The sequence below is a fragment of the Mobula birostris genome, chromosome 9, assembly GCF_030028105.1.
Source record: "Mobula birostris isolate sMobBir1 chromosome 9, sMobBir1.hap1, whole genome shotgun sequence".
In the NCBI taxonomy this organism is placed as follows: Eukaryota; Metazoa; Chordata; class Chondrichthyes; order Myliobatiformes; family Myliobatidae; genus Mobula; species Mobula birostris.
In genome coordinates, this window is record NC_092378.1 from 133,524,803 (window position 1) to 133,544,853 (window position 20,051).

General features: G+C 40.0%; 1 protein-coding gene across 3 annotated transcripts in view; it reads right to left on the minus strand.

Moving 5' to 3' along the window:
• dnah3 (dynein axonemal heavy chain 3) overlaps nt 1–20,051 on the minus strand; it is a 147,224-nt gene that overhangs the window by 124,526 nt on the left and 2,647 nt on the right. For 2 of the 3 annotated variants that reach the window (XM_072268863.1, XM_072268861.1), the window contains exons 2-4: nt 17,409–17,510; nt 3,464–3,686; nt 1,344–1,413 (exon numbers count right to left, since the gene is read on the minus strand). In XM_072268863.1, the coding sequence (XP_072124964.1) occupies nt 1,344–1,413; nt 3,464–3,686; nt 17,409–17,510 (395 nt within the window). The remainder of the gene's footprint in view (nt 1–1,343; nt 1,414–3,463; nt 3,687–17,408; nt 17,511–20,051) is intronic. The other variant, XM_072268862.1, reaches the window with a different exon arrangement.

The window sequence follows — 20,051 nt, forward strand, 5'->3', positions numbered from 1 at the left end:
TACGTCATACAGAATTACACAACAGTTACAGCACAAGAGACCACTTGGCCTTTCATACCCACACCAGCTCTCTAACAGAACTAGTCCTTTCTCCATGTAAATATTTTTCATCCATACTTATCCAAATTCCGTCTTGAAGACTACAATTGAGCCTGTCTCTGCCATATACAGGAAATTCAGTCCTGACACTGTATTAAAAGAAACTTCAAATTCTAGTCTTCCAACTTTTCAGACTCAGCACTGATTTTAACCATTTTATATAATCAGCCAAGCCAACCTTACGTCTCATATTTCCAACATTCAGTTTTTCCTTAATCTTTCTCTTCATCCAGTATTTTAAACTCTCTTTAAACATCTTCTACTGACACATCTTTTGTTCTTCACCAGCCTTATCACCCTCTTTCAATGAGGACCACCACTGATTGTGTCATTTGGCCTCTCCCGATTGCCCGCCTACACAAACCCTTTGTCCTTTCTACTCTTCCCCACATATTATGAAACTTACTTATTTTAATGAGTTCAGTTCTGTTGAAAGATCGTTGACCTGAAATATTAGTGCTATTTATCTTTCTACAGATGCACCCTGCCTCTGTATTTTCAGTTTTACTTCCAATTTCCAGCATCCACAGAAAATAAAATTCCTCTTAAATAACAGCCCAATGATTTGCGACAGCATGATGGTTAACTGTGCATTCCAATTAAAGATTCTTGTATTCTTCATTTATACCAACTAGAATATACAGAGCAAAATGACTAAAATTCCATTTTCAGGAACCTACAGGGGCTAACAAATGAAGGATATATTCTAGATTCCAAAACTAAATTGATATTTGATTATTTTAGTCTTGGGATTTCAAATATAAAAGGTAAATCTGAACCAATTTAATCAACGGCTTTGGCTGGAAATCACTTTAGACTGGACCTCCTGTCCAATTCATCATCTGTTATTTTAGCAGAATATTACAAGAAAAAAATACCCTTCCAAGAAGCTTGTTTCTAGCACTTAACAGTGTAAATTTTAATAATGAAAGTAAAAGATTTTGAATAAATCAATACAAACTCATTAAAATTAGACTCAATTTTCCAGTAGTGTTTTAACTTCTTAATGACTATAGGATTGTGCTTGCCCTTAGCCAATTATTCAGCAGAATATGTTTATATAACTGTCAGTTTTTGCTCTCCAAAAGTAAAACTAAAAAACAAGGCACTTTAATCTCAAGCTTGCAATGCAATTTGTTCTCCCTTTCTCTCCTTTTTTCAGCTATAATCATAAATCATTTGTATATCTCAAAGCAATGACAATTGACAAACTACCTTATAGAAAGAAAAAATGTACAAATTACCCGCTGTCAATAGACTTGCTTCTGTCTGAAAGTTTGCGCCTCTTTAGGGCAGGTGGAGATGCTTTGAGAGCTGAACAAATCAGTTAAGGTTCATCTATCACTCTTCATTCTTTTAATTGAGGTCATTTATTAATCAAAGTTTGTAAACCACACAAAATAAAAAAGTTTTTCTGGTTGATTTTGCTTAATAATGTTCCTGTAGCTCAATGTACCTTTGACAATTCTATTTTCACAATCAAAGATTTCATAATTTAGTAATCAATTCAAAAACACCTGAGAAGATCTTGTCTCTTTACAAATTTTACTGACACCAAATTAACACCCAATAGTCTTGATCCACTGCTGAGATGGCATTTGCTGTTGTGCCAATACTATATGAGCGCCGAGGTCCAATAAGGAAAGGAATATTTGCAAAATATTCTTACCGTAACAAATACTCCAAAGGAGCTGTCACTTAGAGCAAGAGATGTACTAGAAAGTATAGTTCATTCACTATGTTGAGAATATTTTCAAAGTAAAGAACGGAAGCTGGGTGGAGGGCTTTAGGGAATGATATTCAGAGAACAGTGTTAAGGCAGCTGAGGAGCTAGGTGACAGAGCAAGGACCTATTCAGATAATCTTGAACACAAAGACTACAGATGCTAGGAGCTGGAGAACCTGTCAGGTTTTTGCCCATTTAACCTGGTATTTCCTCCTCCTTCTCGAGCTAGCATCCGAATAATCAAATGCAGCTTTTCAGGACACCTATACCATGACAGTTGAAACAATTTACACAACAGCAAGGATATCAACTACTTCCCTGCAGTCTCTGGTTGATTGAAATGATAAATCTGGACCACCAACTTGTAAAAAGTAACCAGAATATTTATTTAATGACAAATTAGACTCACTATCGGGGACTCCGCAGTTAATATTCTGTATGTGATTTGTTTACTTTTTACTGTTAGCACGATTTATTCCTTTTTTCTGCACATTGGGTGATTGGTCTTTATTGGGTGTTTTTTAAATGGGTTTGATCGTATGACCTTGTTCTGTGGCTGTCTGCAAGAGAACGAATCTCAAGGTTGTGTCAATATACATACTTTGATAATAAGTGTACTTTGAACGGGTGCTGAGATACATCCTAGGTTGTGCTAGGACACACCATCGGTGATGTAACCTGGTATCATTGGGTGGTTTGGGCCTTTCAACATCAGACACTATCACCCGGGTGACCCAGCCAGGGTTGATCAGGCCCCAGCTTGTGTCCCAGCACATTGGTCCATGGTTCACACCTCTTGATCCATAGCCTTCTGGAGCCTTGCTCACCAGCCTCTGTGGCAGTCCTGGTGACTCTCTTCTTTGTACCCCCTGTAACGCCCAGGAGAGAGAGGGTTCTGCACAGTGAGCAGCCAGGAAAACCTCTACACCCCACCTCCATAGGCTCACATCGTGCCCTCCAGCCGCATCTCGAGACTGATCCACCAGCTCTTGGTACTAGGCTTTCTTACATTCAAACACTTCTTCAGTCATTTCTACCACGACCACCTGCTTCGAGGTTTCTGAGAGAATGACCATGGCAGGCCTCAGGAACAATTAGGCTATGAAGTTGGGGGAACTTGAAATGTACTTTGAAACTAACTTTGCATGATCTCTTTCAGGCTTTGCCCTCAATTTAACAGAATGTGCCATTAAATCAAGTGTTTGGGTTCTTTCCCAAAAACCTTTTCCTTTGCATCCACATAACTACGGTGGATGCAGATAGAAATAAAACAGAATGCAAAGGCAGAAATGGAAATTTTTTTTCTATCAGCAAACAGTTCTCAACGTCCCGGTAAAAATATCTGACATTTCCAGCATGGTGCATGGTGTTACAATACAATATTATGCAAAGTTAGATACATTATTCTTTTTAAAATTCCCTTATTATGCCACAAGAAAAAGTCCACCGCAAATCATTAATCATTGAGCAATGAGACACAATTACAACATGTCACTTAAAAATGTGCCACTTCACCACAGCTAGTGTTTTTTTTCCCTTTTATGAGACTTGGTCACAAAAGTTATAAATACCTGGTTCTCCCTGTTGGGATAAAGTAAATATGTGCATCAATTCTTACAAACTTTATTGAAAAGATACGAGCATTATATTTCAGTATGCAGGCTGGCATTAACGGAACCATCTTTTGAGTACGGCATGACTTTTTCAGATCCTTTATCTTCAGGTTACTTGCTGTTGGTGTGTAGTTATTGCCAATTGATTCACTCGGGCTTCGATAGTACCGTTGCTCTTTGAATGGGATTGCCAAAGGCCATGACACATCTTGCATGATGGGTGGATACTGGCTCTGATGCACAACAGTCTGGAAAGCAAAGATTATAGATTAGAAGATATCAAGAAAATTGCATACATCAGCATGTCCTAAATAAGTGCAAAACTCAGCAGTAGCCTCTAATATTCTGGGTCCATATCTTTCCCAAAGAACATCATCTATACTTTGTTTTCTAATCTTATTCTATTTCTATTGCAAAAAGCAATCATAGATCCTCTACCATCCAAACTATTAATTTTCTCCAATTTTTTAAAAATCCCCTCAAATTATATTGAATTTTCACATATCTTACAGTATTTAATTGCATGCAACAGCTATTAAGAAATTCTAAATTATTCAAAATTCTTATACACTGGCTGAATTATAACTTGACAGAATTTCCAAAGCACATAACGTGAGTGATGAATTGCCTAAGTGCCAGACATCACATCCAAAAGGGCAGATGCAATAAGCTGCATTGCAGGTGTAACACGCAGGTGTATTGCAGGTATCTTCCCCTAGATGAACACGTGCTGGCTGAGCCTGAGGGTTACACATGCATTAGCGAGTGGCAACGAATAGCACAACGGACAGTAACAAAATATTTTACTTTCAAACCTCAATCTAATTTCAAGCAGTAGCAAGATCACTGTAGTAGCATCTGATACAAGCTCCATCTTTCAACCTGTAATGAAATAAATCCTAACGGTTTCTGGGAAAGCGATCACAACCACCATATTGTTTTGAAGTCGGCTAACTACATTAAGTCAAAATGAACTCCAAACAATTTAACTTAACTTTTAAATTTGTTACTGTGATTACCCCGCATGGGTGAGCCTAGTATGAATGGCTACACATTCATGATGTGTCACACTAGGATTATAATGAGTCAAGGGGCCCAAATCTGAACATGAAAATCTTCCTGTGCACAGCTAATATTTCAATAGTTTTAGAACAGCATTAACGACTCCCCTTTGCAGCCTTTTCAGGTAACGCCATATGCAGCATGAGGTAACAAAGGTGGAACAATGGTGAATAAACCTAGTAAGCAATAAAGAATGCAAGATTTAAATAAAATTAACTGAATATTGAAATGTTGCTCTACCAAATTACTCAGTACTACACATTGCTAATAAGGAATTATTAATATCTTACAAATAAATACAACTTTTAGACCACTTGCTCTGTATATCGTCGTTGTGTCGATACTCGGAGGATGCAGTCATTAAAGATGAGATTTAAAATTTTCACCCTTATTTCACATTTAAAACAAATAATAATCAGTACCTGGTTAATAAATGAAATGAGATGATTATTCTCACATGAAAATCCAAGTCAAAGCAGATTGGGATGCAGTCATCCAATCGCAAACAAGAGGAAATCTGCAGATGCTGGAAATCCAAGCAACACACACAAAATGCTGGAGGAACTCAACAGGCCAGGCAGCATCTATGGAAACGAGTACAGTTGACATTTCAGGCCGAGACCCTTCAGCAGGACTCTCAGCCCAAAGCTCTTTTTCCATGGATGGTGCCTGGCCTGCTGAGTTCCTCCAGCATTTTGTGTGTGTTGCTGGGTATATAGCCATATTAGCTCTTTCATTGCTGTTGCCACCTTTAGAGCATGTTTTCTGAAACTGGATTTCTGCAGAAAAATATAATTGATCCCAAATGTAACAAAACATATTAAAAATAAAGAAGTCTACATTACTTACAATATGTCCTATTTAAGATATCATCTTGATACTTGATGAAGCTCTAAACGGTTCAGTAAAGATGCTGAGGTTCTTCCTCAGTACTCAGAAAGCACAGGCATGGAGACATACAAAACGGACACAGGTCCTTTGGGCCATCAAGTCCACAACACACACTCATTTACACCAATCCTATTTTATTGTCTCCACATTCCAATGAACTCTCTCCAGATTATACAATAACACAGTTGCACTCAGATCTACTGTGATGAAGTGTTTTGAGAGGGTGGTCATGGCCAGAATCAACTCCTGCCTCAGCAAGGACCTGGACCCATTGCAGCTTGCCTATCACCACACTAGGTCCACAGTGGATCAGTTTCACTGGCTCTCCACTCAGCCTCAGATCACCTGGACAATAGTAATACCTACACCAGACTGCTGCTTATTGATTACAGCTCAGCGTTCAACACAATCATGCCACTGCTGTAATCAACAAGCTCCAAAACCTTGGCCTCTGTACCTCCCTCTGCAACTGGATCCTTGACTTCCTCACAGGGAGACCACAGTCAATGTGCAGCGGAAATAACACCTCCTCACTGTAATCAACAGGGGCGTACCTCAGGGATGCGTGCTTAGCCACTGCTCCACTCTCTCTACACCCACAACTGTGAGTAGACTGAATGCCAGCTACAGATTTGCTGACAGCACAACTATTGTCAGAATTTCATCCGGTGACGAGGAGGCAGACAGGAGTAAAATAGGTCAGCCAGTTAAGTGGTGTTGCAACAATAACCTTGCACTGAACATCAGTAAGACCAAGGTATTGATTGTGGACTTCAGAAAGTGGAACACATACAAGATGCTCCTCAGGAGATCAGCAGTGGAAAGGGTGAGCAGTTTCAAGTTTCTGGGTGTCAACATCTCTGAGGATCTATCATATTGATGCAATTACAAAGAAGGCACAACGTAATTTTATTAGGAGTTTGAGAAGATTTGGTATATCAGCAAAGACTCTTGCAAATTTCTACAGATGTACCGTGGAGAGCATTCTAACTGGTTGCATCACTGTCTGGCATGGAGGGGCTACTGCACAAGATCAGAAAAAGCTGCAGAAAGTTGGAAACTCAACCAGCTCCACCGTGAGTATGAGCCTCCCCAACATCCAGAATGCCTTCAAAAGGTGATGCCTCAAAAAGGTGGCATCCGTCGTCAAGGACCCCCATCACCTCTTCTCATTGCTACCATGGAGGAGGAGATACAGGAGCCTGAAAACACACTCAACACTTCAGAAACAGCTTCTTCCCCTCCACCATCAGAGTTCTGAATGGACAGTGAACCCATGAACACTACCTCACTACTTTTGCTCTGTTTTTGCACTACTTACTTATTTTAGCTTTTACATATATTTCTTATTGTAATTCATAGCTTTTTTAATGTTATTATGTACTGCTGCTGTAAAACAACAAATTTCAGGATATATATACCACTGATATTTAATCTGATTCTGATTCTAAACAGAAGGAGCAATTTACAGTGGAGTGACCAATTAATCTACCAACCTACATTTTTTTTGGAACGTGGGAAGAAACCCACACAGTCATGGGGCATCTTAAGAGGGCAAATGGTTCACAACAGACAATGCATATAAGCCAAGGGAACAAAGTTTTTTAAGAAAAATTTTAAAAATCCATATATCTTTTAGATAAGCCTTTCTATTCTTCAAGATATTCAAATTATTCTCTGTGTAACTGCACTGGTGCCACTCCTTAAAAACTTCCAAGTAAAAATGCCTGTCGAGTGGTTATGTAGTATCAGCACAGTGCCACTGTTACAGAACAAAACTATGCAAGACTGAAAATCGTGGCACAAATTTAGCTCAAATTTATAATGTATATAAGTTCTCTAAACACAATGCTCATGTACAGAGAAACGTGCTTCCGAAGTATAAAGAATGCACAGATATCCATCAGTATTAAGGTCTACTGCAAATAAATAACAGCCAATTACAAAAACCTGGGAAGTAGAAGTTAAGTATTCGAAAGGAGTGAATTCTATGCTTATATAGAACAGTACAGCACAGTCCAGGCCCTTCAGCCCACAATATCGTACTAACACATATAAACCTACTCCATGAACAATCTAATTCTTTCCTTCTACACAGCCCAAAACACACGATTTTCTTTAATCCATTTGCCTATCAAAAAGTCATTTAAAACATCACTATTGTATCTGCCTCTACCACCACCCTGGCAGAACATTCCAGGCACCTACGACTCACTGTGTAAAAAAAAATCTACCCCCAGCATCTCCACTCAACTTAACTGGATGTCTTCTGGTATTGGCCATTGCCGCTTGGGGGACAAAAGGCTCTGGCTGTCCACTCTATCTATACTCCTCATAATCTTATACACCCCTATCAAGTGACCTCTCGTCCTCCTTTGCTCCAAAGAGAAAAAGCCTAGCTCACTCAACCTTTCCTCATAAGCCATGCTCTGTAATCCAGGAAGCATCCTGGTAAATCTCTTCAGCACCTTTTCTGAAGATTCTACGTCTTTCTTATAACACGGCGACCAGAACCAAACACAGTACTCCATATGTGATCTAACCTGAGTTTTATAGACAGTGCAACACAACTTCACTGCTTTTAAACTCAATCCCCCAACTAATGAAGGCCAACACATCCTACCTTAGCATTCTTAGCCACCCTCTTGACTTGCATGACAACTTTGAGGGAATCTATGGACATGGACCCTAAGATCGCTCTGTTCCTCCACACTACTAAGAATCTTGTCATTAACCTTGTACTCTATCTTCAAGTTCGGCCTTCCAAAGTGTATTACTTCACACTTTTCTGCACTGAACTTTGCATGCCACTTCTCCATCCAGGTCAGCATCTTGTCAATATCCTATGGTAATCTTTGACAACCTTCTGCACTCTCCACAACACCACCAACTTCTGTGTCATCTGCAAACTTACTAATGCAACCTTCCACTTCCTCATGCAAGTCATTTACAAAAATCACAAAAAAGTAAGGGTCCCACAACAGCCCCCTGTGTTTCTAGAAGTTGCTCTCAGATTATTATTTCAGTAGGTACAACAAAGGAAAATTGCTCTTGGTTAAGAGAGGAAATTACAAAGCCTTGGCCATAATCTTCTGCATTTTTATAGATTAGGGTTAGTACTAAAAAACTGTGAATGTTTCGTCCTTGTTCAAAAAAAGGATGTGGGGATGAACTTTGTAATTACAGACCAGTTGGTTTAACCTAGGTGGTAAGGGAAGTTCTAGAAACAATAATGAGGGACTGAATTGGACATCATATGGACAAGTATGTATTGATTAGGGAAAGCCAGCATGGATATTAAAGGCAAATCATGTGTAACTGACTTTATTGAATTACTTGGTGTGCTAGAAAATGCCAAGTGATGTGATGCATACAAACTTCTAAAACACATTTGGTAATTTGACACACATAGAGCTTATCATCTAGAATGAAGGTTATGAAATAAAAGGAGCTATCACTGAATCACTGAAGGATGCTCGGAAGCTGTGACAGGGCTTGAATGTGCCATAGGTGACAACAAGGTTTCGCCCCCAGATGAGCTCAATGCCTTTTATGCTCACTTCGACCATCAAAACATGGAGGCACCTTCACGAGTTCCCACAGCCCCCAGTGACAGCGTGATTTTAGACTCTTGAGGCTGATGTTAGAGCATCCTTCAAGAGGGTGAACCCAAGGAAAGAATCAGCCCAGATGGGGTACCTGGCCAAGCATTAAAAGACCTGTGCTGATCAACTGGCTGGAGTGTTCACCGATATCTTTAACTTCTCGCTTCAGCAGTCTGAGGTACCCATCTGCTTCAAGCAGGCTTTGATTTTACCGAAGAATATGGTAACCTGTCATCCAGTAGCACTTACATCCACAATGATGAAATGCTTTGAGAGGTTGGTGATGAAACGTGTAACTCCTGCCTGTTAGAATCTGTCAAACAGGTCAGCAGCAGATGCCATTTTATTGCCTCTTCACACAACTCTGGAACATATGGCCAGCGAAGTTGCATACATCACGATGATCTTCATTGACTACAGTTTGGCATTCAATACTATCATCTCCTCAAAACTAATCAATAAGATTAAGACCTGGTCCTCAATATCTCCTTGTGCAATTGGATCTTGGATTTCCTTACTTGCAGACCCCAGTCAGTTCAGATTGGCAGCAACATCTCCTCCACAATCGCCATTATGAAAGGGTGCACTACCATACTTTCCTATCTAATACTTTAATTTTTAAGTTATTTATATACAGTTCAGTAATGGGACTTCCCCGCCCAAAGAGCCCATGCCACGCAAATACACCCAAGTGACCAATTCACCCATTAACCCTTTGTATGCCTGTGGGACGTGAGAGAAAATGGGAGCACCCAGAGGAAACCCATGTAGTCACGGGGAGAAGGTACAAACTTCTGACAGGCGGGAATTGAACCCGGGTCACTGGCACTGTAAAGTGGTATGCTAAGTGCTACATTACAGTGCTGAGCCACAATAATGCAAATTGGTGGAGATCTTGGAGGACCAAATTGCAAAACAAAAATTCCATCAAACTAAGTCTTAAAACAGCAATGTGATGTTTCAATATATAGTTGCTCAGTGATTTATCTCATCTAGTGTTAATTATCGTTCTCTCAACTTATAACACATTTATTCAATCTTAATCTATACTCTCCAGCCCTGAAATGTTAACTGTTTCTCTTCCCACAGATGACTCCTGAACTGCCAGGTCCTTCAGCATTTTTGTTTTGTTTTTATTTCAGATTTCCAGGATCTGTATTTGTCCTCTACCTTACCACATAAAAGCAGTAGGTCCTCATATTGCTAACATCTTTCCCCAGGAGATGAACAGATTCTAGCTGATAGGACTATAGTGGGACTCTACATGAACTGTTGCAAAATTTCTTAGTTTAAAAAAGAACAAGAAATGCCTCTGTTAGGTGTTTACATTCTGATTATAAGGCATGAGAAGGGTATTGATTACTACAGCAATTAAACATTTCTAAATGCAAAGTCATGGAGAAACAAATAGAAATACCATTTTGGTCAGATCAATTAAGATTTAAACCCAAAATATTTAATGTTTCTCTTTCCACAGATGCTGACTGGACTGCTAAGTGTTTCCTACAATTTCTGTCTTTATCCCAGATTTTCAGGGGTTTTTTTTGTTACTTGCACATGTATTCTCAGATCTTTTTTCCCAACAATTCCTGGCTAAGAACACGCAGCAAAGAAATAAGATATTAAAACTAAATTGAAAAACACAGTAAAATGTCAAAAATAAAATTCTGTCTTCCTATGCCATGGGGAGCATTATGCAATAAACTCATGATTAATAATAATCTGAATTTAAAAATTTTTTCCATGTACCACTATTTGCTCACTCTCACGGCCGCAAGCATTGAGAGCACTGCAGTGTGTTCTCCAGGGCACTACCCTAAATCCAACCAACTTAATTGCATCATCAATGATTTTTCTTCTATCATATCGGTCACTGGTGTTGATAGTCACTGCTCACACATAATGCTCAATTCCATTTACTAATCCTACCTGAACACAGCAGTTCATGCCTGCATACAGCAAAAAAAAACTAGACAATATTCTGATATGGACTTATAACAATGGGCTAATTTTAAAAAATTACAATTAACAGCAATTGTTATTCACTACAGAAAAATTTAAGGCACTAAAATCCCAAGAAATGTCGACAGGGTGTGTATGGCAAAGATGGGAGAATCTAGAAATTCGGGTTAATTTATACAAATAAGGAGAGTCATCCTTTTAAGGTTATTTGTGGCATTTTTTTTTCCTTTGGGGGTTATGAGTCTCTGGAACTCTCTTCAAAAGGATGATACAAGCAGAGTTTGTGATTAAGTTAAAGTAGAATTAGCTGGATTATTGATTAATAAGGGCTAGAAAAGTTAATGTGGTAGGTGAAAATGCAATATTGAGTTTACAAATGAGATTAGCCTTCATTATATTGAATGTCCAAACAAGCTTCAGTGAGTTAAGTGACCCATTCCTGCTTCTAATTCATACACTCATATACTCAACAAGGGAGAGTCTATCTAATGAGTCTGATATTAAATGGCATTACAGTCATTCAAACTTCCACCATCAACAGCCTGGGGGGGGGGGGGCAGTGGTGTCATGGCCAGAAACGCAACTACACCAGCCTCAGAAGAACAGGCTACAAGAAGAGTTAGGAAATTTGGCATATTGCTGATACTCCAAGACCCTTCCACCATCTACAAAGAACGACAGATATCTGATGGAATACATTCCACTTGACCAGATGAGCACTAATATTTGAGTTTAACAACAACCTAGGTAACGCTGCCATTTCACTGGTATCCCACCCAACTCTCAAAGTCTTGGTTCCTTCCCTCACTACAGCACTATGGCTAGTCTACACCAATAACAAAATGAATTCCAGTTACTCATCTCGATTACTCCAATGGCCACCAGTCATATTCTACTTGCTTTACACTTATGACTCTGCGGCTAATCACAGCCATATTGAAGTTTTCTGATGACACCACTGTCGTTAGCCGTACCAAAGGTGGTGACGAATCAGCATTTAGGAGGGAGACTGAAAATCCGGCTGAGTGGTACCACAACAACAACCTCTTACCAAACGTCAGCAAGACCAAGGAGCTAATTATCAACTTCAGGAGGAGGAAACTGGAGGTCCATGGGCCAGTCCTCATCAGGAGATCAGAGGTAGAGAGGGTCAGCAACTTTAAATTCCTCGGTGCTATCATTTCAGAGGACCTGTCCTGTGTGCAGCACGCAAGTGCAATTATGACGAAAGCACAGCAGTGTCTCTACTTCCTTAAAAGCATGACATCTTAGACTTTGACAAACGCCTACGGATGTGTGGTGGAAAGTATATTGAAAGGCTGCATCACAGCGTGGTATGGAAACGCCAAAGCTCTTGAACGGAAAATCCAACAAAAATTAGTGGATACGGCCCAGTCCATCGCAGGTAAAGTCCTCCCCACCATTGAGCACACCCACACAGACTGTTGTCACAGGTTTGCAGCATCCATCTTCAGGGACCCCGCCACGCAGGATACACTCTCCTCTCACTGCTCCCATGATGGAAGGTGGTTCAGGAGACCTGGGACTCACACAGCCAGATTCAGGAACAGTTATTACCCCTCAATCATCAGGCTCTTAAACCAGAGGGGATCACTTCATTTGCCCCATCACTTGAACAGTTCCCACAACCTGTGGACTTGATTTCTAGGCCTCTTTGTCTCATGTCCTCGATATTTATTGCTTATTTATTTTTTTTATTATTATTTCTTTTTTCCCCTTTCATATTTGCAAAGTTTGGTGTATCTTGCACACCGGTTGCCCGTCCTGTTGGTCAGTCTTTCATTGGTTATTGGATTTATTGAGTAAGCCCACAACAATACGAATCTCAGGGTTGTATATGGTGACATGTATGTACTTTGAACTTCCACGTTATGTCATATCGCCTGACCATTGCGTGCACTTGCAGCAACTATACTGACTGATTCTCTGCTTCCACAAATAAGGCACATTAATGGATGTTACGTAGCAATCAACTGTTACGTACAGTAATGACTAATGACTTTCATCGTCATGCCATTACTGAATTCCTTTATTCGCCACTCTCCCAAGGGCTTGCAGAAGGGTAAGGAACTGAGATACAGTATATATAGCACAGGAATTCCTGGCGATCCTCAACCGCAAGTTGGGTGAGTACTACTGCAGGCTCTGTCATGCCCATCAGAAGTAAACGTTCAAATCATAAAATGCTGACTATCTTGGCTGATCAGGCATGTGCAGAAAGAAAGACAGAATAAATTTTTCTGATTGAATACTCTTCATTAGATTTCCAGAATATGCAACTTTCTTAGTTTATAATTTCAGTTCACAAATTATCATTAACTGAGTAACAGAAGGTGGTGCCAACAATGCTATCCCATGCTGCACACAAAGCAATGTTGCTCTAACCTATGGTCAGTTGACATTGTAACAAGATCACTTGACCTTTGAAGATGATTCAAGCCTTAGTCCAGGGAGGGGTGAAAAGATCAGATTTCCAAAGGAAAAGAGACTGTCCCTACCTCAGACATCCCACCTCTCCTGGATGTTCCGGGAGGTCTCCTGCATATTGATAGTGGCTCCCTGATGCCTGGAAATTATAGACAATATCCCAGAAATCGATTGTTTTGAGAGGGAGAGGAAGAGCAAGAGCGAGCATCCTGATTGGTCTCCCTTCGTGCTAAGTAGACCTATCAATTTTCTCTGTGGGCGGGCTTCACAGTCGACCTCAAAATAATGACGGTGTTGCTCGCTGCACTGTTTGCAACAGTCACTCTTCTATTGCCCATGACGGGTTGAAATGTAAATGACATGTTGAGGTGAGTTTAACAGGTGTCATTCGTTCATTAGCATAGCTAACGTTATTTAAACTAGCTGGGTAGCTGCTAAGGAGCTACTCTATTGATGTCCTACGTCATGAGGCCAAACTCCCTGTAGACTTGCTTAAAGTTGTAAGAGAATAAACATGATAATATAATATAATATATGTACATATTTTAATGTCACATTTTCTGCATATACCCAACTTGGTTTACAGATTAGACAAAATTACTAAACAAAGTATTACATACACCCTTGGAGGTCGACTGGGGGGGGGATACGGGGTTGCGGAGGGCGGGGCTGCTACCTCCTTGAAATGGTGGTGCTACCTCCCTGAAATGAGTTTTTGCAGGGTGGGATGTCTGCTACCTACAATAAAGGCAAGGCTTGCAGAGTGCAGCATCAGGTTGAGAAAGTAAAAATCTCCGAAGAAAGATTAATGTGACTGTGGCGGCGAGGTCCAGGCCCCAGAGCAGTCCAAGAGTGAGGAATGACCCCAGGTTTGGATGATTTAAGTGCAGGACCAGATGGAAAAAGTCAGAGTGTTGCGACTGGAGGCAAGGCAGGCCCGGTTCTGCTCGCTGATCTGCGATGTTTACTCTACTCTGCGCTGATCTACAGTGATGCCTGGCTTCACATCTGAGGTCTCACAACGTATACTCGGCTTTGCAATGAACTATAGCTGAGGCCCTCTCCAGCTGCAGTGAAGTCTACCTTCGTATCTTTTCTAAAACTCCAGTTCTGAATGCTATTTCCTTACTTTTATTGCTTGTTTTGTTTTTTGCTTTCTCTGTGCATTGGGCGTTTGATGGTCTTTTTTAAAAATGGTTTCTTTGTTTTGAGGCTGTCTGTAAGGAGACGAATCTCAAGGTGGTATAACGTATACATACTTCCATAATAAATGAACTTTGAAGTTTGTAGGCCAACCACCACTACCACAGGACTCTGATTCAGGGAGTTCGTAATGCTAGATTCCAAGACCAAAGCACCTTCACCCGCTTTATCACTGTTAGAAGGCAGGGGAGCTTGCTGATAATTGTACAGAGTTCAGCTTCACTGCTGCTCGTCAGATATTGAGCTCATCTATCCATACATGGGAATCTCTAACACTTGTGTTGATAAGGGGGGAATATCACAAGTGGCCCCAGTTTCCCTCACATTTTCTTCCGTTGTAAGAGGTCGTTGGTCCTCTGAACCAAGACCAAGTTTCAAAGCATCTCCATCAGCCCCATTCCCCCACATACTGCCTGCAACTAATTCTCTCTCACACCGTACCTCATCTTCCCCTTCCACTGCCAATTCTCATGCCAGCCACTTCTGGTGAGGAAAATTTAGCGGATCCAAAAGGCATGATCCTTGGAATATGGGAGAAAACTGGAAAACCTGGAGGAACTCGCGTGGTAACAAGGAGAACTTGCGAACTCCACATAGGCAACACCCAAGCTCAGGATCAAACTCATGTTGTTGGAACCATGGGGCAAGAACTGATCCATCACTGCATCATCCAGAATATCCCTTCAACAACATAACCTTAAGGTCCCATGATCAACTGGACCAGCCACATAAATAACCTGACTATACATACAGATCCGGCAATTGCAATTCTGCGATGGTTGATTCATTTTTTAGAAAAAGAATAAATCTTATCATGCGCGTTTGAGCAACTGATAAGAAACTGATAGATGGACGAAATGATCCATTCAGAAATGATGGTTTGGGGAGCAAAAGTGCAAATTTGTTCAAATGTCTGAGCAGGGATACAGAATGGGTCAGGAGCCAAATCATGCACTAGCGAAAGGCCCAGCCAGCTGGCGGCAGAAAACTTCATTTTAAATTTCCTTATGGAGCAGAAGTACTTCTCCAGACACCAGAAATTCTGGGATCAGATCACAATCCCAACCAGCATCAACCTCTCCATGTAGCTGGACCCAACTGCTCTTGCAACCTGCTCTGAAATCCTCTAACTCCTGTAGACCTAAGTGATGCCATCCTGTCATCTTTCCTAATCAGTTGCTGTAATTGCACACTGGCCTTTTGCAACTCATGCACTGAGACAACCTGATCCCTTTACATTTCAGAGCTCTGCCATCTCTCACCACTTGGATAATAGTTATGACTTTTTCCTTATGAAATTCCACATTGTCCCAGGATATTATTTTGCCATAGTTATTTAAATTACCTGCATCTCTTTGTAGCCTCATATCCTCTTCACAGCTTACTTTCTGACCCATTTTTTGTATCACCTGTAAATTGTACTTCCCTCAGTCGCAGGACTCTGCAGAGAGTGGTGCGGACAGCCCAACACATCTGTAGTTGTGAACTTCCCATGATTCAGAATATTTACAAAGACAGGTGTGAGAAAAAGGCCCGAAGGATCACTGGGGACCCGAGTCACCCCAACCACAATCTATTCCAGCTGCTACCATCCGGGAAACGGTACTGCAGCATAAAAGCCAGGACCAACAGGCTCCAGGACAACTTCTGGACAACTGCTTAATTCATGCTGATGCAACTATATTTCTATGTTATATTGACTATCCTGTTGTACATAATATTTATTATAAATTACTATAAATTGCACATTGCGCATTTTGGTGGAGACGTAATGTAAAGATTTTTACTCCTCATGTATGTGAAGGATGTAAGAAATAAAGTCAATTCAATTCAATTAATCAGAGTTATCTTTGATACCTTCAATCGAGTCATTTACCTAAAGTTAAGGCCCCAGTCTGGACTCCTGCTACACATCAGCAATTACAACTTGCCAATCAGAAAAAAACCTATTAACATCTAGTACATTTTTCCTGTGTGGCAATCAATCTTCTGTCCAGTATATTACCTTCTCTAAATCGAGCTTTTATTCTCCATGATAATCTTTGATGCAACATATTATTGCATCCCTTCTAGAAATACAAGCATAATATATCCAGTTGTTCCCTTTTACCCCGTGTACATGTCCCTTCTTCAAAGAACAGTAAATTGGAATTGAGGTGTTCATTACACAATATAAAATTAAACAAATGCACGTTATGGCATCCTACTTTGATGCATCCTTTAATGTAGCTGAAACAGAATAGTATATCTGCTAGTCCTACCGCCTCCTGGTAAACTATCTCTTTTCTCATTGCTTTTTGCCTGACTATGAAATATTGCTTCTGAATCCAAATTTTCTGCTTTTTGTCCCGATTTTCAATTCCCTTTCACTATGAAGCACAGTACCTTTCTGATGAGTAATGAATTTTTTAATTTTTCACACTCTGGAAGATATCATTTCAGTATATTAACCACAGTTTGAATGCCTCCTTTTAATTAAAATGAGAACATACATCGTTATTGGAATACCCAGCATTAAAGGTAAAGTTTCTTCCAAGATACTGTGCCTGTAAACAGAAAATTCAAAGCTGTGGTAGAGAGAAGAAAGCGGAGAGTAATCAGTAATTAGACATCCAGAAAACATTACTAGGCTCACTAAGTGTGAACTAGTTGCAGCACTTTTGACACAGTTTTCAAACGTTCAATTTTACATTCATAGTTGGAAATTAGGCTTTAACACTATTGACACTCAGTGAAAAGTTAACTTCACTACCTTTCCCCATGACAATCCTTTCTTTCTCACTACAAAAATTATTTTACCTGATATAATTCTGATGTTTCACAACAGCGATCAGGAGGTAGAGGTGGTAAACCAGGCAACCCTCTTGTATAACTACTGGGAAGTATTGGATATTCCTGTGACTAAAGTCAATAACAGAGTATTATTTGTTTCTCAAAAATTTTGCAAGTATATCTACCCTAATAAGACTCTACTTTAGAGTTAGTAAAAGTTTTGTAATATAAAAGATCAGCTACTTTTTTAGTTTTCTGTAGTTCTAAATGCATATACATAAATGAGTAAAGTTGAAGGCATAGAGCTATCTTATGATACTTGCCCCTGCATATTTTGGTTTTTCATTAACCTGTAATAATCCAGTCCATTATAATAATAAAATTGTTTTCAATATAAACTTTTGTTTAAAATAAAACCGGGATTTGCGGAAGATAAACCAAGGGAATATCTTAGAAATGTCCATCTCCATGATTAAAATGAAATAATAACGTTGACTGAAGAAGTGAGTAGTTTCTGAGCAGGAAGATTGTTTTCTACTTGCTTTCATGCTCAGATGCAGAAAAATGAAGTTCTCTAGCTTTGGCCTTGGTTATTGGTCGTAGTGATCACCAGAAGATGCTGACTGAATGACTATACATGATCTTTACAAACTTGAACCTCAGAACAAAATCAAACTGACAATGCAGTTAATTGGCAACTGAGTGGTAGGTTCTAGTCAAACTGATTTTCAAGGGTATCTAGAAAGAGAAGAGGTCCCTTAAGGATTAGTGTGGTCATTTGTGTGTGGAACCACAGGCGACAGACAAGATCTTAAATGAGTATTTAATTGATCCTCATTCTGATATGAGATGGGAGCTGGTTGTTTTCCATGTCTACAGAAGTAAGATATGAGATTCATCAAATGTGAAATTTTCTTAGAAATCTGTTAGAAAGTTATGGATTTGTCTGTACAGAGTAGCTCACGGAAGCAAGGAAATTCAGGGAAGAGAATAGTGAAACAGATCAATGTTACAAACGCAGAGTGTTGGCAGTTGTCAGGCACAAAAATGAATAAATCCCTGGTACCTGAACAACAGTATCCTAGGACATCATGGGAAACAAGGGCTATGGCAGAGAGATTTTTATCTTTGTTAAGATGCAGGATCAAGCCAAGGAATTACAGGCTGGTGAGCCTAACGTCAGTAATGGGAAAGTTACTCGTGGGGGCGGTGGATTCGGAGAGATATGATCAATCCATATTTGGAAAGTCAAGGACTTTTAAACAAGGCAGCATCATAAAATCTCCCAAAGAAAAGGATAGCTTAAGACTACAGTTTTCCTTCAAATTGCTGCAGTTGATGGATCATCTGCTGATTTTTCTTTCCCTTTATCTTTTGTTTTTTTTTAAAATATCATTTATCATATTTATCATCTCCTACAGCTCAAGGCTCCTCGATTGGCTGCGGCTCTTCTGAAAATACCTGTGGCCCTAATATCTATTTTCAAATCAATCCTAAGCTTCAGTGGCTGATAATGACATGAAATGCAGTGAAGCAAAAGCCAACTTCCTATTTCATTGCAAACTATGCACGAAGATTCAAAACATAAAGACTTTCCACTATCAATGCATAGTTAACGTACAAAATACAGATTTGCACAAGGAGAATGAGGAAGCCCCTATCCAAGCTCCAAACCCTGCTTTGAAATTCAGAAGCTATGCTGATGGCCAGGACTGTTCATAAAGTGACGTTACCTATTTCATACCATGAAAACACAACACTGGATGCTGGCACCAGAAAGCTTGTAAGTGAATCTACACAAAATAAGCTGAGCTTTTCGTGGTCCAAACCCATCTCAATCGAGTTTTCTATAAACGCAGTCCTTATCAGGCAAGAGTTCTCAGCAATCTAGTTCCTGGATACCTTCTCCCTTTGTATTTACATATTTGGCAAAACTCCTCTAATTAACACACTAATCTGTTTTGGTGGTTGAGTTTTGATAAGGTACCCGCAAGAGTAAGATCAGGTGACCATCTGTGTCTGGAGCTAACTTCTCTTCCTGAGTGGAGAAGGCACATACTTAGCAAGAGTTGGTGAATATTTGAGTGGGGGCTCAAGGCAGCAACGTGTTGCCAAGCTTTCAATGAGAAAGAAGAACAAGATGGGCTAACACCGATGTTCCTGTCATTCCAAATAGATTGCTTCTAATTTTGCTAATGAGGCCAGTCGATTGATGACTATTGGCTTACTTTGGCTTTCCTTTTAAGGATACTGAATGTTTCTGACGATGTGCAGATCAAGGATCATCAAAATGGCATAGATAGACAAAAGGTCCTGGGTTCTATAATTCACACAATGACCCGTCTACTGAGGCTGGGTAAGTTATTTTTCTATTGACCCCCACTGTAATTAAAGCAACATGCCCAACTCTTGTGGCTGGAGTCAGGGCTTTATGCTTTGGCTCTTGGTAGGGTCACCTATGCCAAACAGGTCAAAGGCTAGAGGCCAGACTAAGTGTGGTCCACCAGTTCTCCAGGTTTGGGGGTTCAGTTCAGGGCAAACAACGTCGACTGGTAAAACAAAGCTGTTATGGAAACAGCAATGAAGAATAATTCTACATCCAGAGTCTCCACCCAGGACTTGCATGACTGTCAATAGTGAAAACTGAGCGGAGGCTACTGACACGATGAA